General features: G+C 45.8%; 1 protein-coding gene across 1 annotated transcript in view; it reads right to left on the bottom strand.

Annotated features, from left to right (window-relative positions):
* The window catches only part of DLX4 (distal-less homeobox 4), a 32,921-nt gene extending 10,589 nt beyond the window's left edge, over positions 1–22,332 (bottom strand). The window contains exon 1 of the mRNA XM_083709860.1: positions 21,526–22,332. Within this exon, the coding sequence (XP_083565986.1) occupies positions 21,526–21,913 (388 nt within the window). The 5' untranslated portion in view covers positions 21,914–22,332. The remainder of the gene's footprint in view (positions 1–21,525) is intronic.
* Between the last annotated feature and the right edge of the window lie 863 nt (positions 22,333–23,195).

Here is a 23,195-nt window from a genome sequence, read left to right as displayed (position 1 = left end):
TAAATGAAATCTGTGTTTGTATCATCTTCTTCAACCCTTGCTTGAAATGGCACCAGGAAAGGGATTTTTTCCCTTCCCAGTGAGGATTGTACAATCATAAGATTGCAAGATACAGTGATGAAGGGCGTATTTGGAAAAGGGTGCTTTGTGGTAGCTACTCCATCTGTTGTTGTTGTTGTTTTGCTCATTAGCATTTGATGCTGAAAACACTGCTATTCACACAAACTGAATTTTCAAATCAGCCATTTTGCGCTTTGTTTGTTTGTTTGTTTGTTTGTTTGTTTATTGGAGTGCTTGAAATCTGGTGAATGCATCAGCACAGGAGCTGGAATCGATTTCCAAGAGGGTGGTATAGGAATCTTAATCTACCTCAGAGCCCCTGATGTCCTCAAAGACTTTGAAGATGCCATCAAGCAGGATTTTGGGGCAGACACCCAGGGCCCCAGTCAGCAGAATGACCAGTTTTGAAGTGAACAAAGGTAAACCCACTAACTTCTAAAGAGAGTCTCTGCCCCCCCCCCCCAATAATAGCATTGTTTGTTTGTTTTTGTTTCTGGTGGGAATTTTGGTTTTTCAGAAGTTTACAAACATACAAATACCAGACACATAACTCACAAGTAATCCAGAAGAGCTATGAATTTGCCCCTCTCCCCTCCTTTTGTGGTTTTTTATTTAGTTTTAGGTTTTTTATATACTGCATTTTCCACATAGCTCCCTCTTTAGGTTATTCTTTTCTTTCTCTTAATAATCATTTTTTATTAAACTGCTGGTTTTAGGTTAATCCTGCTGATGCCAGAACTTTTCAAATATTCCACAAATTTCCCCACTCTTTAGTAATTCTTTCCCCCTCTTGGTTTCTTATTAGACCTGTTAATTTTGGCATAGTCCATTAATTTGATCCGCCACTCTTCCTTGGTTGGAATAATGTCTTCTTTCCACCTCTGGGCAAATACCGTTCTAGCTGCGGTTGTGGCATACATAAACAATTTTATAAGGTCCTTTGGAATCTCTGCATCTACCCCTCAATAATAGCATGGAGTCTGGAGTCTAAAATTACCTAGCTATACCACTGCAGTTAGGTGAAGAAAGCACTCTGCACATGTTCAAAGCACGGTGTTCACATGTCAACCCGCAGGTGCAAAAACAAATCTGAAAATGCCCACTGTTCCAATTAGTCACAGTTCAGTTCCTAATTCCTAAATGGAGAGGTGACACAAAAGTCTCAATTTTTATGGTAGGTGGGCAGGTTGTGGTGACTGCATGTGGCTCTCTGTGTACACTCAGGAACACTCTAGTACTAACTCCTAGGGGCTGAGATATTAATTCACAAATCTGCAGGGATTTGAGAGTGGGGCCCTAAGCTATAGCTTGTTTAGCTTATACGTAAATCCGGCACTGGCTAAGGGAGCAGGAAAATAGCTGCAGACATTTTTTTAAACCCTAAAATGACCATGTGGATCAACTGGGCGTCAGGGACCGGGTATTCTTGCACATTCCTTCCTGACTACCTCCCTTGGAAAGTGTAGCTGGCATCTGTCTTTTGAAGGCTCCTTCAAACTTAGTTTGAAGTCATCACTTAGTTGTGCATCAAGCAATGGGCAAGGATATCTGAACAGGGCTGAGATTCCAGTAACACAAACATACAAAGGCAGTCAGGCATACAGAGAACGGCTGCCTCCTCACTACACATTTAAAGCCCTGCTATGTCATCACTTCTAGAAGCTATGGAGAATCTTGAAAACTGTATAATTTTCACAATGCCACATTCCTTCTTCCCAGTGATCTTTGTGATTCAGGGGAAAGCAGCCCAGTCGTCTGTGTGCTACTGGATTCCCATTGCAGTGAACAACAATATTGTAGAGGAAATAATCAGGGCTTGCATGTTATCACAGAATCTCCATGTTAGGGTTGGCAAATTTCAAAAAGTGAAAATCCAGAAACAAAAGTTTTTTTAAAAAAAAACAACAACCCCGTTTTTGAGCCAAAAACCACATTTCCGACGTTGATTGCCATACGTCTGGTTTTCCCTGACATTCCAGCGATTCCCACCCAGACACTGTTATTGATGGCCAAATCCCCACTACGTCCGGGAAAGACAACCCTGCTCCAAGTGTCCCTATTTTCCAGGGACAGTCCCAGATTTACAGAAGCTGTCCTGGTTTCTGATTGGATCCCGGAATGTCCTGCTTTTCCTTAGGGCATCCCTATTTTCCTCAGAGAAATATGGCATCAACTTTGAGTGAGTTTTCTGCACAGAACTACATCTCCCAAGACCCCTTGAGAGACCTTCAACCATTAACCCACTCTGCAGTGTCGATGTGATGATATATGGACCTTCAATGTGCTTCTTAAAAAGGTGCCCAAATCTGCTTAAGGGACTCGGAGCATTTAAACACTGTGCAAGGATTTAAGCCCTGCCGAAACGCAAGTCTAATGGGCAGCTGGGAGAAGAGAGGGGGCGACAGAAGGGCACCACCATTAACATTTTACGGCAAAATAAATCTCCTGGCATAAAGGTGTTTCTGAACTGTTTCCTATCAACAGATAGGAAGAGAAATCGTGGTAGAAAGGGTTGAAGGAATGAACTAACAGAGCAATCTAACCCCGACCTGAAATCAAGGTCAGATTTAGGTTTCATGAGGTCCTAAGCTACTGAAGGTAATGGGGCCCTTTATATGTCCAGCTGTCTTTTGTCAACAACAAATTGTCACTGGATTTTTTTTAGTTGAATATATGCTATATAGTAATTTATGGACCTAATAGGTATCTAAAGCCATTTGCACATGTATTTTATCATAAAATACGGTACCAATTTTATGTCGGCACCCTATATATAGAAATGAGCAAACCAGTGATATTTTAGGGAGCAGGCTAGCAGGCAGGGCCCATTACTTACATCCCAGGAGCCCACACAACACAAAACACTGTTGCTGTATGTAGGTTTTATTTTATTTGTTTTTTATCTTATATTTTGGAAATGCACATCCAGGTTTTTTCTTCCTTTAAATTTTTTGGGGGGCCCAAAGAGAGTGGAGCCCTAAGCTATAGGTTGTTTAGCTTATACGTAAATCCAGCACTGCCTGAAATGTTGGATGTGGTAGAAGTGTCTCCCTGCCCAGCCCTGCTTGGCTCTGATGATGGGAGTCTTCTACTGACTGGGGGAACCTTGCCAGCAAGGAGCACCCCAGTTTGCCTACTCAATTGTGGTTGGGCAGAAGCTACCACTAGCAACCATTGGTAGCCATCAGAACCTCCAGAATGCAGCATTTTGGGGGCTGCAGCCCCAGAGTAGGAACAGGATCCAGACTACACTAGCACCTTCAGCTCTTGGCTGAAACCGAGCAGAGTCCCCACAAAAGGCAATTTTCCAGGGAAGCTTTGGCAACCTGTAGGCACCTCCCCCTTGCCTGGCAATTCCGGTGTGGTTAAAAGGGTTTCGCTCGAGCGAGGGCAGGAAAGGTTGCCATGAATTGGCTTTGTGATGTCAGCACATGGCCGGATCTGGTTGGCTACATGATAGCGCTGGCCAGATCTGATTGGCTACATGATAGTCCTGCGACATCCTCACGGTGGCTAAGTCTCAGTCACATCACCAGGAAAAAGGAGCCCCAGTTTAGGCAACAACTAGAAGGAATGATATGTTGAAACAGCTGCCAATCAGCCGGCGAACAACAGCCGAGGAGATGAGCGTGGGGAAGTTGGGAGGACATTTTGCATGCATATACAAAGCTCCACGGTCAAAATGTGTCCATTTGATGCAACCCTGTGAAATTCAAGTCTCTGCCGCAAAATTACGGTATATATATTATAATAAAACCATCTCTGAAGGAAATAAAATCATTATAACACTAAGGGGCTCAGTGCCATGTTACATTAAATTAAAAGTGTTCAATGTCATCAGCGTTAAGAGTAAGGATAATGCAATTTTTTGATAAGCAATTTTTAAAAAAATGATAAGCAATTTTCATTGGATTTCTTTTAATGCATAGAGGGTGCATTAAAGGACTAGGGGAGGAAGGGTAATTTAACCCTTCCCTCCCTAGTCACAGCCCCATGAAAATCACCCACCCTGCGCAGCAATTACACTTAGACAAAAAGCCTCCAAACTTTCAACTTTAGAAATTCACATTTTTCATATCTCTCTCCTTTTTTTTATAGCAGTCTCATGGAGAACAGGCAATTAAAAAAAATAATTTACCAAGTACAAAACCTAAGGATTATAATGCCTAGTTGATCAGCATGATTTTTCCTCCTCCGTACTTTGCAGTTGCAAAGCCTATTCTGTTTTAACAATTCTGGTCTTCTTCTTTTTTCTAAATGGGAACAGAAAATCTAGCACACATTCTCAGTTCTTTCCAACCCGACATACTCTGCATAAAAATTCCAGACTTGATTGTATTATGCAAAAAAAATTCCTCATTATATTCCTTGTTTTTAAAAACCTGCTCCTTTCCCCCCCAAGGAGGAGAGAGTAATTGAGGAGAAGAAAGCAGAGTCCAAAAAATGCAAACAATTTCAGGAAAGAGTCGCTGTCCAATCAGAGGCCTTGTTTTCCCTCATCTTGGCTTGAAACTGTGTCAGGGGAAGGAGGCGAGGGGGAGAGGTCCCTGGGCAGTGTGGCTTTTAATTCTCACCGGGGTGAATTTTAATTAAGAAGCTCAATTGATGTGCAAAGCAAAAGACAAGCTGTTAGGCTTAACGAAGAACACTCCCTAGGCGCCTCAATAAACCACATCCATGTGCTACTGTCGAAGCCACAATAGAGAAGACAAACACTTGCAGAAGACAGAGGTTTTGGCAAGTCAGAGAAAGATTCAGGGCAGGGGAATCACACAAAAAACAGCCGCTCCCTTTAACTATCAAGATGTGCATATACACAGTTAATTATTATTTCTTTACCTATATGCCGCTTAGATGCCAAAGTGGCTTTACACATATACGCGCAAACAAGTGCTTTTTTCCCTTTAAAATACAAAAAGTTGAGGGGGTACTCTCATTTTCCTACTCATATTGAAATACAGCCCCTTACTGAGGCCAAACTTAGATTCACAAAATGTTTAGGGGTATGCGAATTCTGAGAATTGTAGTTCAAGCCTCACCAAACTACAGTTCCCAGCACCCTTAACAAATTCTACAGTTCCCAGAATTCTTTGGTGGCAGTGCTTTAAATGTATGGTGTGCAGATGGTTTTGAAACAATAAAGCCACATGTTTTTATTGTGTTTTTCAACTAGCAAACAAACAAAATGACGAAGTAACACCCTGTAAGAAAGTAGCTGCTTCTTTTGGCAAAAAAAAAAGTTGACTCTCTGCTTTTAAAATTTTTGCAAGTCCATTGCACAGAGGGGGCTGAGATGCCCTGTTACCTAAGAACTGCTGTCATGGCACAAAGATATTTATGTTGCGCCAGAGGCTCAATACTGCCTCAATCACAAGCCTGGGGTGCATTGTCAGAAACTAGGGGGATAGCCTAGGAGAGAGAAGTGGAATGGGACAAAATTCTGGAGAATTCGTGTTTACCATTGTTTGCTGAAAAGCATCTATCTGCAATATTGCAAGGGATCTTGGGACCCATTGCTATTGTCTCTCCAACTGCCGACTTCAGTGTGGACCCCATAAGATCCCATCTGGGGCACATAATTCCCCTGTTTGTTTGTTTGTTTGTTTGTTTGTTTGCTTGCTTGCTTGCTTGCTTGCTTGCTTGTTTGTTTAATTTAAAATCATAATACAGTGGTACCTCAGGTTAAGAAGCTATTTCGCTCTAGAGGGCTGTTCTTAACCTGAGGTACCACTTTAGCTAATGGGGCCTCCTGCTGCCGCCACACGATTTCTGTTCTCATCCTGAAGCAAAGTACTTAACCCGAGGTACTATTTCTGGGTTAGCGGAGTCTGTAACCTGAAGCGTCTGTAACCCGAGGTACCACTGTAGTGCCTTCTCACCTCCACACACACACAAACTTCCCCCCATCTCTTCAATTTTATTCTGTCTATTTATGCAGGAGAGCTTCTCCCCACTCCCACCCCAACCACCTTTAATGCTTTAAAAATCAAATGTTGGAAGTTTAACTTCTCATCACAATGCTCCCCACTTCATTCTCCCAAAACATCTTTGTGTGGCACCAAGTTAGAAGTTAAGCCCTGCTGTCTTCCCTCTCACGTTAAGAGTGCAAAGCACTGCAGTGACATAGATCTCTGCTCAGAAACAAGTCTCATTGAGTTCCATGGGGCTTCCTCCCTAATTAGCGGGTACAAAAACAATAGCCTAAGTCTGTGGTCCTAAATCCAAAACCGGACAGGATTTAAGTCCTACTGAAATCTGCATACTCATGCCTAAGTAAATGTACATAGAATTGGGCTGGAAAACTGCTGTGGTTGCTGGTTAGACCATAAGATTTGGCACCTGCTATGGTTAAAAGCCACCAGGACACATAAATGTTGATGGTAAAAGCATATAAATAATACTGTTGGCAAATAAAATATTAATAATAATAATAATAATAATAATAATAATAATAATAATACTGTTGGCTTTTTATGTTATGCAAAGCATAGCCAAATGTTTGCCAAGAAATCTTTCCTATCTTGGTAAGAGATCCATGTTGGTTGATCTTAAGAGGACATGATCCATTTCATTAGCATGAATGATGCAGAGATAGAGTCAGCAGAAAGAATATTAAAATCCACCAGGCAGAGAATTTAGTTTCCTAAGATAAAACTCAAATCCACACCCAAATACATATTATTTCTGGTTCCTATCTTGCTTTCACCGCCATCATCCCAACAGCGTATCCAAATAAATGTGCCTAGGGTTACAATCTTAGATACATCTACTTGGAAGTAAGTTCCCTCAAGTTCAATGGAGCTTACTCTCAGGTAAGTGGGTGCCTGAGAGTAGCAACTATTCCCTGCCACCTCCCCTGTTTGCTCTGCTAATATTGCCCTTCCCCTTTAGGGCCACCACAAGGATTACTAGGTCTGTAATTACTCTTAACACTAAGCAATATTATGTACACGCATTATGATTTTATTTGCAGCCTGATTACCATCTGAATTTCTGTATGACAAACTATACAGATGAGGATCATACCAACACTACTTAATAATACCCAGTAATAACATTTAAGAAATCTTCCACTGGATCACATTTCACAGCATATCCTTGCCAATTAACAGAACCACTCCACTAGAGTAACATAGCTAGAGCTCATCCTTTCTCATAATCTTGGTTTCCTAGAACATAAATTCATAACAAGAGCTTGGACATTTTAATCCTTTGGGATTTCTATCTTGATGAGCTCATCTTGGTCATTTTAGATCCACATCCTTCCGGGGTGTGTTACTTTCCTTTATTTTTTTACAAAGCAAGAGCTCTCTGTCAGAGCAACACGGTAAGGCAGAAATGCTAGTGGTGTAGCTTCAGCCCATCACCGCAGCTTCCTGCTCAGAGAAGCTTCACCTGTTGAATTGGGCAGATTAATAAGTCCCTGTGGTTGTGTTATATTTTCACATCTTGGTAGACCAACAGGGGGACTGGACAGGATATTTGATCCAAGACAGGTGTGAGAATCTTCTAAAATGAGGAAGGGGAAGCATTCCCCCCCCCCCCAGAAACAATGTGGGATCTGATCCTATGCATCCTTACCTGACTTTATGAAAGGGGCGGTCTCTGTTGCTTTTGCAGTAATCAAACTGGGAATGAATTCACCTGATTCACATTCCTCTCTAAAAGGATTTACAGAAACCTGAAGCAGCAACTATCAGTTGCGTCAGACGCCTTCTAAAAACACAGGTTTCCGTTTCTCCTGGGCCATAAAATTGAATCCCATTTTTATTTTTCGAAATCCCCCAAATTCTGATTTTATATGCTTTTATACTACTGGTTTTTTATGTTGTATCGGTTATTATTTTTTTTAAAAAAACCACAATAATTGTGTTCATTTTTAATGCTGTACAGCACTTTGAGCCAGTGGCATAGCGTGGGTTGTCAGCACCCGGGGCAAGGCAAGTAATTTGCACCCCCTAACCCGTGGATTTGCGCCCCCTAACCCTAACCCCCAGATGTTGCGCCCGGTGCGGCCGGGCCCCCCTGCACCCCCACGCTACGCCACTGCTTTGAGCTTCTTTATGAAATATTAGTATTAAAACACACACACACAAACACACACACATACACACACACACACACACACACACACATGCATTAAATAAATAAATGATTCAAACACTGCACTGATTTGGAAAAACAACAATAATGGCAACTGGGGGCGGTGGGACTAGGGCAACTTACATAAAGTAGGAAGAAGTAGACCTGCCTTTCAAGTCTAAGGCTGCAAATTTATGCACACTTACTCAGCAGCAACTTCCACTGAACTCAATGGGGCTTGTTCCTGAGTATTCATGTACAGGCTTGCATTATAAAGCTGCAAAATCCTATGCATGCTTGTCTGGGCTAAGTTCTGACTAAAGGCAGAGCCACACTGCACAACTGCCATTACATGGGAGTAAGGCCCATTGACTTCCAAAGAAATAAGCTTAAAATGGAAAAGCTGGGATCCTAGCAGAATTCCAAGGTAGGAATTATTCAGAAAGGATCAGAGCCCCCCAAACTTGAAGCATGGGAAGCCCCCCAAAAAAACTATAATTTGGCAGAATATTTGGACTATATGATTTGTATAATTTGGAATGTTTAATGTGATTGGATTGGATTGTTAAAATGGAAAATGTAATTAAAAGTATTTAATAATAATAATAATAAATGAATTATTTAGAAAGGGTCTGAAAATTAAACTGCCAGTAATATCATCATGCCCTTGTACAAATCTAAGGTGAGACCCCCATTTGGTAGGCCATGGATGGTTCTGGCTGCCTCATCTCAAGAAGGATATTGCAGAGCTGGAAAGGGTTCAGAAAAACACAACCAAAAATATCTAGGGGATAAAGAAAACTCCACCATGAGGAGCAGCAACAAAACTGCTAGCACAAGTGCAAAGCTAAGCATTTGATGACCAAGGGGTTCCTTCAAATTCTACAGCTGGAATTAAAGGTAAAGGGACCCCTGACCATTAGGTCCAGTCGTGGCCGACTCTGGGGTTGTGGCGCTCATCTCGCTTTATTGGCCGTGGGAGCCGGCGTACACTTCTGGGTCATGTGGCCAGCATGACTAAGCCACTTCTGGTGAACCAGAGGAGCGCATGGAAACGCCGTTTACCTTCCCACCAGAGTGGTACCTATTTATCTACTTGCACTTTGATGTACTTTCGAACTGCTAGGTTGGGAGGAGCAGGGACTGAGCAACGGGAGCTCACCCCATTGCAGGGATTCAAACCGCCGACCTTCTGATCATCAAGCCCTAGGCTCTGTGGTTTAACCCACAGCACCACCCACGTCCCTTACTGCTGGAATTGGGCAGGGTATAAACAATAAAATTATTGTTGTTATTATTAATACAATTCTAAGATTCTAGGTTTTTTTTGCTTTCTTTTTTAGTTTTTTCGGGGGAACCCTAGAGTAAAGGGGCAATTGATGGAAGTGTGTAACATTTTGTGCATGGAATGGGGGAAGTGGATTATAAGGAGCAATTTTTCCTCCTCTTGTAAGATTAGAACCCAAGGCCACCCCAGCCAGCAAAGGGGAATAAATTTAACAGCACGTGGTTTAAAGCACAAAATCCTGTAAGATGGTGCAACGATGTTCACCAGCTTAGATGGCTTTCAAAAGGAGAGAGAAATTAATGGAAGTTAAGTCTTTCCATGGCTACTAGACATTATGGCTATGTTCTATGTCTGCCACCAGAGGCAGTATGCTGGGGACGAGAGAGGGCAATGGAGCAGGTTGTCCTGTTTGTGTGGGCATCCCATAAGCACAAGGTTGGCCAGCTCTGACACCAGGAAGCTAGATTAGAAGGGGGTTTCGGCCTGAACTTGTTTCATAGAATCATAGAGTTGGAAGGGACCCAATGGTCATCTAGTCCAACCCCCAGCAATGCAGGAATCTCAACTAAAGCATCCATGACAGATGGCCACCCAAGCTCTGCTTGAAAACCTCCAAGGAAGGTTTTCCTCAAGAGCAAGCTGCTCTGGACTTCTTGAACCGGATAGGGATCGCGACGAAAGGCTTACAACCCTATCCACACTTAAAGGTACCCCAGACCATTAGGTCCAGTCACGGACGACTCTGGGGTTGTGGCGCTCATCTCGCTTTACTGGCCGAGGGAGCTGGCATTTGTCCGCAGACAGCTTCCAGGTCATGTGGCAAGCATGACTAAGCCGCTTCTGGCGAACCAGAGCAGCGCACAGAAACATTGTTTCCCTTCCCGCCAGAGCGGTACCTATTTATCTACTTGCACTTTGACGTGCTTTCGAACTGCTAGGTGGGCAAGAGCAGGGACCGAGCAACGGGAGCTCACCCCGTCATGGGGATTTGAACCGCCAATCTTCTGATCGGCAAGCCCTAGGCTCTGTGGTTTAGACCACAGCGCCACCCACGTCCACACTTAAAAGATAAAGGTAGAGGTAAAGGGACCCCTGACTATAAGGTCCAGTTGTGGACAACTCTGGGGTTGTGGCGCTCCTCTCGCTTTACTGGCCAAGGGAGCCGGCGTACAGCTTCCAGATCATGTGGCCAGCATAACTAAGCCACTTCTGGCAAATCAGAGCAGCACACGGAAATGCCATTTACCTTCCCACTGCAGTGGTACCTATTTATCTACTTGCACTGGTGTGCTTTCGAATTGCTATGTGGGCAGGAGCTGGGACAGAGCAACGGGAGCTCACTCCGTTGTAAGGATTCGAACCTCCGACCTTCTGATGGCAAACCCAAGAAGCTCAGTGGTTTAGAGTAGACCACAGCACCACTGCGTCCACTTACGCAGGAGTAAATCCCGACGTAGGCGGTCAGATTTACTCCTGAGTAAAGGATGCAGTCATTTCTCGGGACTGTCAAGCCCGGGAGACCTTCGTTCCCGGTAAACAAGCGTCGGTTCTGGCTGTCAATCCCGGAGTCGCAACAGATCTCAAAGTAAACAAGCCGCAGTCACTTCGGGAGCGGGAGCTTTGCAAGTGAAGAAAGTTATTTGTTCCAGGGCCAATAATTGCATGGAGTGCAGGGTGTTCGGTTACCTGGGCCCGCCCACGTGGTCCTCCCCACCCCTCTTCTTCCCCTAAGGAAATTTATAAGAATTTTTTTTAGGGTTGTACTTTGTTGATCTCAGTTAAAACACACGCACACAGTTTCACCAAGAAGATCCTCTGTTCAGGTTTTTTTTCTTTTCTGTTGATACCAACACAACCGGTTAATGTTATCAAATAAACGCGATCGGCCTTGCTTGGTTAAACCAAAATACCTGGATTCAAATGGATTAATAATAATAATATCAACACAATTTGCGGAGGTGGGGACTCCGAATTTCACTAATTTAACTGCAGGTTGCAGTTTAACTGGCGAATATTGGGCACGAACCTTTATTAAATATAATTCGCTTCTCTCTGTTTTTTTTCTTTTTGGGGGGGCCAGTTTATTCTGCAACCGACCACGTGCTTACGCGGGAGCAAATCCCCTTGAACTCAATGGGGCTTACTTTTGAGTAGACTCCTCCTGTCCGCTCCGTTTCTACCGGAAACGGTCTCCAGAAGGAAATGACAAAACGATCTAATCCGAAATCGCAGGGCTTGTCTACTGAGAATGAAGCCCCATTTGTTTTCTATGGGATTTACTCCCGAGTAAAAGCGCGCGGGGCGCGCAAACTGCGCTCTCACTCCCGTTGGACTCAATGGGAGTTATTTGCGCGTAAACGCGCGTAGGAGCGCGCTTCTTATCTGCTTGAAATCGAGCAGTGCAAAACAGCGGGGGAGTTCTCCTGCGCAAACCCCGCCAAAGTGAAAAGTAAGCTCTCTTTCCCCTCCTTAAAAAAAATAATAATACACAATTCTTGTGGTTTTATAAATCGGTTGAAGACGCCGCTTGTCTTTGATAGACGAGGAGAGACCTAAATAATGACCGCCTACACTCAATCCACAAAGTACGAGATGTCAGCTAGTCAGAAAGATTAAAGTGCCGAGCCCTTAAGGAATAATTTAAGTTGAAAAGAAAAATCAAGGCGCCTGACCCTGTGTCTACGTTTTTAAAAAAACCAGTTTAATAAATATAAACACGAAGAAAAAGAAAATGGAACACCGCCCCTCCAGTCAGTCTAAGAAAAGCCTTAATATTTCTGCATCAATTAGAGTACGCGTAAAACTGGATTCAGACCAAGGCTGCAATGCTGTATTTAAGCACACATTTACCTGGGAGTAAGTCCCATGGAGTCAAATGGGGCTTGCTTCAGAGTATACAATGGCTAGGGTTTGAGGAGTTGCCATCGAAATCAGTTGGAACTAAGCCGTGACTTGAGCGATTTAAATTGTTAAGACTGTAATTCAAGGGGACCAGCGGTCTGGATCCAACCGAGGATTTTAGTTTAGTTTATCGATTGCCAGATTTTGCTTGGATGACTGTGTTCTGTTATGCTGAAGGATCTGCTGGGTGGGGGACGTGGATTGGCTGCGTGTGTAAGGAGTAGATGCACGGGGATCGAGGCCCTCAGAAACTTAAACGGGGGAAGGGGGAGATCCGAATGCGTGCGTAAATATATAATCTATATAATTTCTAATGTATAATTATTATATTTTATTGTTATTGTTGTTATTATTATTGTGCTATATAATGGAAATTTTACCTAAAATCCTGACGTTTCCCACAACGTTTATGATCAGAAGTGTCTCTGATCGCGAATGGTAAAAGCCAGTTAGGGACTCCTTTGAGTAGAAAAATCACAAGTTAGGGACTCCTTTGAGTAGAAAAATCACAAGTGATCGATGTAAACACCGACCTTGCACGCACACAATTGATTTTAAGAGACCGTCAAGGTGACGTCTCGGAGCACAAATCCGCCGGTGGTTCTCCTGCAAATCAACCTCGCCTCTTGCGCAGGAGAACTTCCGGTCGGAGCCTACAACGCAGGTGCCTCCCACCCCAGGCGAAGTTGACCGTTTCCCTGCTGTATCTAACACTGGGGTTGGTAAAAAAAAGGGGGGGGATCACACCCGACTAGCCGCTTCTTAAACTCTTGATTCTCTAAAGCAAGAAATCTCGTCTGCTAGTATTGAAACACAGATGCCGAAGTCTTGATTTTAAAGACTTTGGAGACCGCCTTTCACTGCACAAAAAACAAGGCGGCTGACAAAATAAAACCAATACCGTAATAAAACCAGATATCTGAAGTTTAGCAGAGCCAGGGCGATGAATTATTCCCTGAGAGAACATGTGAGGGTTTTTTTTTTTGGGGGGGGTGTCTGTTTGTTTCGCTTGGTGTGACTAACACACCTGCAACCACAGGTGCCCTTCGTGTTAATATATTACTATTGTATATTATTAATATACAACAACTCTAAGGAGAGATGACTAAGTGGGACCATTCGCTCACCTAGCTCAGTATTAAATATAATGGCTGGCAGGTTGATTTCAACATGGAGATTCTCTCGGTCCTGCGTAGAGATATTATTATTATTATTATTATTATTATTATTATTATTATTATTATTATTATTATTATTTATTAAGCATTTATTCTAAGAGATTGCCATACACTTGGATTCTGTCAAGCCGTCTTGAAATTGAAGGGGGCTTCCGATGCGTTTGGAAGAAAGATCTCAGGGCCTTATTCATTCACTTTCTAATTTAAAAAAGGGAGGGGGCGAGGAGAAAATCTGGAAACGAAAGCGCCCTTCAAGAAACTTTAACACATCCAGAGCGGTCGCTCGGATGATTCATGAAAATAACGATCCGTCGAAAGCGCAAACCTGCAGCAACGATTTGGCTGCATGAAATCATCTTCATTTCACCATGTCAGGTTTTAAATCGAGATTTTAATTAGCCAGGTTTGAGGACGCTCAGGAATTGGAGCGCGGATTAAATGGAACCCTTGAAATTAACCACATAAGAGCACTTTTCTCCTTAAGGAAGAGCTTGCTTTGCCAGCCGGGAGGAACCACAAGACAAGCCCAAGAAACCGAGCAGAAACGAAGCAGCGAAATTAACCTGATATTTAACACCGCCTAAACTGCAGGCCTTCGGGGGGAGGGAATGCGCAGCGGGTGGAAACGGCGGGGGTTTCGGGTTCGCTCCAAAACGCGCGCGCCCAAAGCCAGATCGCTGGTTTTAAAAACAACAGGTGAGCGATTTCTTCTTTCTTAAAAGCGCTCTTTAGCTCGGATCGCCTCTGCTCCACTAAAATGATCTACAGGGCGATCCCGCGCGCGCTTCCTCGGAAGGAAACCCTCGTGCATGCGCAACGAGGGTTTTGTTTTTAAGCCTTCTGCTCCTCACGGCTCCTTTCCGAAGGAAAAATAAAACGGAGAGGTTATTAAATGGTTTAAATAAATTAATTGGGACGCACAGACCGAAATTATTCCATGCGGTGTCTCTATTCTCCGCGAACGTTTCTGGGGTTGCTGGGATGAAGCCAAGCGGACTCCTGGCCTCGCCTTTTACTTATTCCAGGGACCGGTGTGTTTTCTGCCAAGCTCTTCCGCAGTAGGCGTAAGATCATGCTTTTATAATAATAATAATTTTAAAAACCCGATTCAATTCGGGTTATCTTGCCTTTCCATGCCCCAAAACTCATTGCACTGGCGGATTCGATTTTAATGCTGATTTTAAACGCCCTCACCTGCTGAAGCTTAAATATAAAAACATCAAAAGGGCGGCTACGTTGCCTATTTTCTTCTTCAAAGCCAGAAAACCAGGACTTGCCAGGGTTCCGCGCTAACGCTGTGTGTGGGTTTTTGCTGGTGTTGGTTTTTTACATTTCCGACACACCGCAATTTATGGCACTACTTTCAATTAATTTTATTATTATATAATTGTAAGGCTTAATACCACATTTATTATTGTTTTTGTTTTGAAAGTGATTTTGCAGCCGCCTCTTCCCCCATACCACACGCCTGTAATAAAAGAATCAGCCTCCCTTGGGGGGGGGGAATCATTGGCGTCAACGTTTATTGGTTTTAAGGGCTCTTGGTGAGTGGCGTTTTAACGCATTTGTTTGTAGGCCGCCTTGGGAAGCTTCGGGCTGAAAGGCGAATCATTAAAATAACAACGACAATGGAATTACCGTACTTCTAGGATTTCTTTTTGAAGCCAGGGTTCCCTGGCTCATACCACATGCTACACGGAAGCAAGTCCCACTGCATTCAATCCAACTAAATGCACACAGGATTGCAGCTTTAAAACAGGTCACTTGGATTCTCCCAAGCGTTGCGCTACTGGTCTGCAACCCTATTCCTGCGCAATCCGCTGAACTCAGTGGATTTACTTCCGAGTAGACGCGCATAGGGTTGCACAGTTCCTCTTCTACAAGCGCGCACCCGTTTAAACGGAAGCGATTTGTGGGAAATTGCGCGCTCCGACGCAATTCTTCCAAACCATTTTTAAACATTGTTTTTATTAATGATTTCCTTAGGTTACAAAAGTACGTACATTATCTCTGTTTTCAGATCATAAAGTCCTTTCTACAGATTAGTTGTATTCGATGTGAGATATTAATAATTCTCAGTACCCCAACAGAATTGATTTGACAGCCTTAACGCTGCCGTGCAACACACTTTACCTAGGAGTAACCCTGTTAAAGTCCATAGGGTTTACTCCTGAGAAGAACAAGAAGGTCAATCAGATTCGAAGGTCAATCAGATTCGCAGGGCAAGGCGGATTGTATACGTGCGCGCCCATTGTAGTCCGCCTTGCTCTGCAAACATGATTACACTCGGTGTAAAAACAATTCTAATAAATCGATCATGTTGTTTCGCTAGACTGACGCGCCACCCTAATGCCATTTACCTTGGAGTAAACGGCACGACAAAGGAACCACTTCTCCTCCAATTTGAGAACTAATTTCCCTCTTGCCTAACTAAGAGCTCTGTGTCATTCGAAAGCCGCCACAACCTCCTGTTTCTAACCAACAGCAACTGGTGCCATCAAAAGCCAGGACCGTTTGACACCTCTTAGCTGACCGCGCTTCGTCAAAAAATCTGTTCCTGGGATTTCAGCGGGGCTTTCTCGCCAGGAAGCACGTTTAGGATCGCGCGCAATCAGGACGCAACCAGGCGGCCTAAGTCTTACTGATCTCAATGGGCGTGGGGAAGCTAGCGACCTACCCAACATAGTGCTTTGGGGCCAAGTCCCACTGGACTCAAGAGACGCTTACTTCCGAGTAAACGGGCCCAGCAGCGAGCTGGGAAGCGCCGACGGATAAGGCGACCCTTTCTGTCTTGAGGGAGAGTTCTGGGTAACTCTGGGGTGGCTGCAACAAAAAGAAAACCGAGGCCACGTGTTTTGTGTGTTTGCGCGTGGGGTGGGACAGAATCTTATGAACGGTCTTTCTCCGCTAGCCGCGCCAGCTAGGAAGATCCCTCTTAATTTTGGGGTCTTGGATTGCATGATTAAGCGATATGGAAGCGGGTTGCCCCTGTGGCAAGTAGTAATCATCGCCTCCTCGAATTGTAGCGCCACGGCGCGTTCCAAAGCTCATTAATTAAGCCGTCGGTGCGTGCGATCTACGCCGGCCTAATAAATCGAAATTGCTCTTCAGCCAAACAGAGAGGGCAGCTCTTGCAAATGGATTTCCGTGGTGCTGCAATTCTGCCTCAAATTACCATAAAGACATCTTCTATCTCCCTTGCTGATCTTGACAGGTGCCAATTAAAAAGAGTGTTTGTGGGGGGGGGGGAGGGATGGGGATTCAAATATATAAACAAGACACGCTGCGAGGAAATGAATTATTGGCTATAATTCAGGGCTTCTTTTGAAGAAGCGGCGCGGGGGGTGTTGAGAGCTGCCTGGACTCCTCGTTTCAAGAGGGCAGCCTACTGTTCTGAGGGGATGATGGAGAAGCACTCTGTGCATGCTCAGACGCACTGATATTGCCTGGGCAGTCAAGGGGGTAATAACTCAACTCCTCGCCATCTCCAGCTATTAAGATGAGAACCATTGCTTTGTCTGTAAACTTAATAGCATACATATTCCTTGAATATAAACAATGCATATTCCTTGCTTGGGCAGTGGAAAACGCAGACCGAGAGAACCACGCGCGGAAGCCCATCCGTTTCACAGCCGTGTTTTCTACCACTCAGGTCCTAGAGCTGTATTGAAAATGGAAATATATTACAAACATTCTGCTGGGGCGACTGGAGATGTAAGAAATGGTGCAATCGAAAAATCCCGAGTTCACACACACACTTAATAATCAAGAACTGAGTCGATTCTAACTTGGATTTTCCCCAAGTTTAGCATTACGGACCCAGTTTCACAAAAAAAGTTGAGCAGAAACTCCCATGGAAGGGGGCTAATTTTATGGGTTAATTTCAGTCCAGACTATCTAGCTGAAAATGGCTCAGCATATCCTGTTTCTAAAGCATCCTATTTTCAAAATAAAAATAAATCAGTCATGTAGCTGATTCAAGAATATTCTTATACATCTTTTTAAATCTTATGCAAAGACAACATTTTATCACTGCACTCTGAAGCACCCGTCCCACCCCAATTCATTAACATATGAAGTGGGGGAGGAGGACTGGCTTGGAATGTCCTCTGTTTAAATCACATTTAAATAAAAAATTAAAAGTATAAAAGTTAGCATTTCCATTTCAGATTTAGAACAAAAAAATCTAAACAACAGACAATGTTTTCAGTTACAGCGTTCATATGTTTCCCATTTATGAACCACCGGATGACTTTTAAATGGCTTTTTAGAAAAAGAAAAAAGAAAGATCAATTGCTTCTTTTAAATCCAATAATAATTTTTCAAAATGCAGCAGGCCCTAAAACAAACAAAATATCTAGAAATCATCTTTTGCAGTTCAGTGTCTCAGGAATGAATCCATCTAACATTCTTTTTTCTTAGGTTTGGGAGCTCAGTTTAAAGCCAAGTTGGTTGGGGACGGCATGCAACAGAGAAGCCCCTTTGCAATGCAAAACATGCCAGAGAAATATTAATATATTTGCATGCCCTCTTTGGAAGAAACCAAGTCAAGCAGTTTCCTATTAAAGGATTCTGCAGAGTTTGCCTCGTCGTTGGAGAAAGCATCTGGGTTTTGTCAAAATTATTTACAATGCTACCCAGAACGGATAGGGACTCATTCCAAAGATACCCCTTGATAGTATGTCAGAAGGAGGGGGGAGGAATGAGAAAGAAAATTGCCCATCAAATGTGTCAAGAAGGAGCTGTGAATGGAAGAGATATAGGTAAAGGTAAAGGGACCCCTGACCATTAGGTCCAGCAGTGGCCGACTCTGGGGTTGCAGCGCTCATCTTGCTTTATTGGCTGAGAGAGCCGGCGTTTGTCCGCAGACAGCTTCCGGGTCATGTGGCCAGCGTGACTAAGCCGCTTCTGGCGAACCAGAGCAGCACACGGAAATGCCGTTTACCTTCCTGCTGGAGTGGTACCTATTTATCTACTTGCACTTTGTGCTTTTGAACTGCTAGGTTGGCAGGAGCAGGGACCGAACAACGGGAGCTCACCCCATCACGGGGATTCAAACCGCCGACCTTCTGAACGGCAAGTCTGTGGTTTAACCCACAGCGCCACCCTGGAAGAGATATACCCCCCCCAAAAAAAAAATACAAAAGAAAAGTTTTCCTAAAGTACTGGGGATGGAATATATCTCTCCCTGCATGGTGGGGCCACAGACTATATCCCTTTTCTGACATAAAGTAAGTGTGTGTGTAGCATCCTGTCTTGGAGCTGAGGAAGTGTCTTGGATCAAAAGGCACTCTGCCCATGTGCAAAGGGTGGAACAAACTGAAAACAGCCAGGGCTCAGCCCCAGAACATCAGTCTAAGGGCTGCCATGAGGCTTGCTGGGTGGCTGAACCTCCCTCATCCTCCTGTGGCAAGTTATTTACACAGCACCATCCAGGTACATGGCAGTTTTACAGAGCAATACAATCAAGAGGCAACAAGGCCTTGCCTGCAGGCGCTTTCGATTTGAACAGAGCAGGAAACAGGAGAGGACTGAAGAGAAGAGGGTTAACAAAGGGTGATTGTGAACAACTGCAGTTAGGAGAGCTCCAGCTTCAGGAGGAGGACTAAAGGGGTTGCCAAAAGCCTGCACACCACACATCTAAACCCCTCCTATCCTCTTTTGCCTATGTACCTCTTCTGTGGCACTTGTGACCCTTCTGACCATTTCCCAGACAGGGAGACTGAGGCAGAAAGACCAGGGCTTACCCACAGCAACCTATGGGTTAAAGGAGAGGTGCAACAGCATCTTGGACCTGGAAGGAGACTGGGGGTGGGGGATCAATGTCTCCAAAATTTCCCTCCCCACCTCCAACAGTCCTGAGACATGGATGTTGCTGCACAAATACTCTTAAGTGTATAAGAATAATAGAATTGTAGAGTTGGACGGGACCCAACGGTGTTGTCTCGTCAAACCTCCTGCGATTAAAGGTAAAGGTAAAGGGATCCCTGACCATTAGGTCCAGTCATGACCGATTCTGGGGTTGCGGCGCTCATCTTGCTTTATTGGCTGAGGGAGCCGGCATATAGCTTCCGGGTCATGTGGCCAGCATGACTAAGCCACTTCTGGCGAACCAGAGCAGCACATAGAAACACCGTTTACCTTCCCGCTGGAGTGGTACCTATTTATCTACTTGCACTTTGACATGCTTTCGAACTGCGAGGTTGGCAGGAGCTGGGACAGAGCAATGGGAGCTCACCCCGTCACAGGGATTCCAACCGCCGACCTTCTGATAGGCAAGTCCTAGGCTCTGTGGTTTAGCCCACAGCGCCACCCGCGCTTCAAATACATTTGAAGACGACCGTAATGATTTTAAAAACCCAAAAACAACAACCAAGAAACCAAATACAGTACTATCCTATTTATAAAGGGTATCATGAGCAGAGGAACTTATCTCCAGTGACTCCAAGCCCCCAGTTATGTTCAGATAACTGCAAAGGTTGTTGCCCCAAGAGGAATGCTCGTTGTCCATAGAGATTTAGTCATGTCAACTACTCCTGGTGATGTTTTTGGTGCCTGTCAGGTGGGTTGCCCCGCGGGGCAAATGCTCTAGCAGCCCCTCCCATGAGCCTCTCTGCAGCTGGTGGCCAGAGGGAGAGGTTTATTTCAAGTAAAGTGTCTGTATCCAGTCTTGGTGGACGGGAAAGAGACCTGCAAACTGCAAAGGATGTGCGAGGAGCTGTACACCACAGTCCTTGTACAGTCCCGGCAGCCAGCAGGCTTCTGATTTGCATTTTGGTCTGCACCTAAGAACACAACTGAATTTGTGAAGCTGCCAACTGCTTCTCTACCGCTGTAGGCCGGTGGGTTGCATCTAACCAAGTCCATTGAAATTAGTGGTTCTCAGTTACCTACCTCCAACAGATCAAATCAGAATACAGCTGGCATTGGATGGAAACCAGGTGGTTTTCCTAGAGGGTATACAAAAGTTAGGGTCCTCTCCAAAAACCCAATCAACAGTGGGTGTTTTCCACAAGCGATCGATGCTAGCTAGTATGAGATCCCCACACTTGCGAATGTTGACTGATACAGGGCAGAAATCAAGAGTGAGAGAGACCAGGTGCTAAGCCTTGACGCTGAATGAATCCTAAATCCGATTTAAAGTTCACAACAGGTTCTCACTAGGTACCCCTCCCCATCCTCGCTGATGATACCGTGGCACGGGGGTGCCAACTTGAATAAAATATTGGGGAGGGGGGAGGCATGTAAATCCCGCCCCACATAGTCGATTACAAGACAGTGCACGCACAGTATTTGAATGGCAATACCCATTAAGGGGGAGGACCTTTAAAGAATTTATTGGGGGGACCGAAGGGACCTCGGCCCCTAGCAGTTGGTTCCTATGCCGGGGCAACATTTTATTTATATGCGTGTATATATTAAATGCGTGTTAAATGGGGGTTTGATGGAAAGGGGAAACGAATTGACCAACACTGCCAAATTTGGCATTAAAAGCCACGGGAGACATAGGGTCTTTCCCCCCAAGTTCTGCCTCCCCAGCAGTGGCGTAGCGTGGGTTGTCAGCACCCGGGGCAAGGCAAGTAATTTGCACCCCCTAACCCGTGGATTTGCGCCCCCCAACTCATCGCTCTCCCTCGCCTCAAAGTCACGTCAAGGCATCCACATTCGCGACCCCTTTACTACGTGTCCTTTTCAGACTTTTTGTGCTTGCCCACGGAAAACGGGGGCCTTGTAACCCCTAGCCGTGACCGGCGCTTATGCCAAGACTCCTTACACTAGGCGAGCAAGCCCCTTCCAGCAGTCTTCTCGTCACTGCGCCGCAACCCAGCCCTTGATCCGTATCGCCGACAAACCGGATCGGCGACCGTGTGAACGGCCTAGCCGGCTACTCCGGATCAAGTCAGAGAAAGACTACGCGCCGGGGGTGCTTTCGCTGCCCCAGAGGGATGCTTCTCTCCCCCTTCCCACCCTTTCAAGACCCCCCTCCCCTCTCCAAGTCAGCCAGCCTCGCCTTACCCGTCTCCTCCAGCCTCGTCCCGTGTCCCAAGGCGCTGGAGGTCTGCTGGTAAGGCGAGTACGAGGCGCCGTGGTGGTGATGGTGGTGGTGGTAGAAAGCGTGGTGGGGGCTGCTGCCGGCTGCCCCGGGGTAGGGGGCGTAAGCCAGGGGTCTGCCGTACGAGGCTGCGCCGGGGGGGAAGGCGCCGCCCCCACTACCGTCGTGCGGCGGCGGCTGCAGCGCTTGCAGAGAGTAAGGGGGCGCCAAGCCGGGTTGCTGCTGCTGCTGTTGCTGATGATGGAGAGGCGGAGAGGGAGGTGGGGGGCCGAGCCCGAAGTCCAGGAAGGACGCCTTGGACGGGTCCGGAGGGCCCAGCAAGCTCTCGGCCAGAGAGTTCATCGTCATCATCCAAAGCTCGGCGGGGCTGGCGGCAGCCGGACGGAGCGGGCAGCGCCCAGGCGCAGCCGCATCCAGAGGAAGCCCCCCAAGAGCTGGGGCGGAGCGGGGTGGGGTGGAGGGGACTATCGGGTTCCCGCAGAGGATCGGCGGCTTCTGGGGGCGGCAGCGGCAGCGTGGGGCCCGGACAACCTCATGCCTGGGGCAGCGACTCCTTCCTCCTTGCCCAGATCAAGCTAAGTCCACCGCCACTGCTAGTATTATTATTATTATTATTATGACTGTTATCGGTACTGATATTGAAAACTCCGCCGCCGATCGCTCACGTCCAAGCAGCGAGCTCGTCTCTTCCCAAAACAATAAAGTCTCCCGCACCAGCGCCCTCTCGCCCAGCCAGCTTCCCGCGAAAGAGACGGCGAGGGCGAAGAGCTGCCTAAGGGGGCGGGGTAGCTCCCTTTCCGCCCTCGCGCCTCCATTCCGCCGCCTTTCATCTCCCCGCCGAGCCCCGCCCACCGCCTCTCCCGGTTGGCTCGGGAGGCTCAGTGACGTCACGGAGCCCCCTAGGGACACCCCTCATTAAGCGCCGGCTTGAAAGGCAGCTGTTGTTGGGATGAAGCCCCTCCTACCTCCTGCCTCCTACCTCCTGCCCCCCCCCCCCCGACCCACGACACACACGCACAGGGAGCCTAAGTTAGGGATGCAGCAGCGACAGGTTGGGACTTGTCCTATTTTCCTCGCCCATCTTGGAAAGAGAGGAAAGGGAAGTCCAGGGCTGAAATGTTTGTCAACCCTGCGAGTGGGCGGGGCTGGCTGGCAGGGAAGGAGGGAGGGAGGCAGCAGGGGAGCTGGCTTGGGGAGTATCTGAAATTTCAGAGAAAAAACGACACAGTAAATAATTAGGTCCGGCGGGGGAGGATTGGGGCCGGGGCTGAGATGGCGAAAAACGTCGTGTGGACAGGTTTGGACAAGTCCCCTTCGCCCTTCCAAGTCCCTCTGGGGAAATGAAGAGGAATCCAGATAGAAAAGTTTGTCAACACACTTAGGAAGGTGGAGGGGGGGGGGAGAGAGAATTCCCTTAAGATTTAGTAGTTAAAAGAGCGGTAGAAAGCATAATACAATTGAAAGATGTGTTGCCCTATTGATGGGTATGGTTTCTCTATCCTTTTAATATAGTATGTTGAGTCAAGTATGGAACTGCTTGAAAGGTTTTCTTTAAAAAAAACAAAACTATCTCATTGTTTTCTGTTTGTGACTAGGACCAAGGCAGGCTTTCTGAAACTCGGCCCTCCAGATG

This window comes from Podarcis gaigeae (assembly GCF_964106915.1).
Source record: "Podarcis gaigeae genome assembly, chromosome: 13".
NCBI lineage: Eukaryota > Metazoa > Chordata > Lepidosauria > Squamata > Lacertidae > Podarcis > Podarcis gaigeae.
This window is presented reverse-complemented; position numbering and strand designations above follow the sequence as displayed.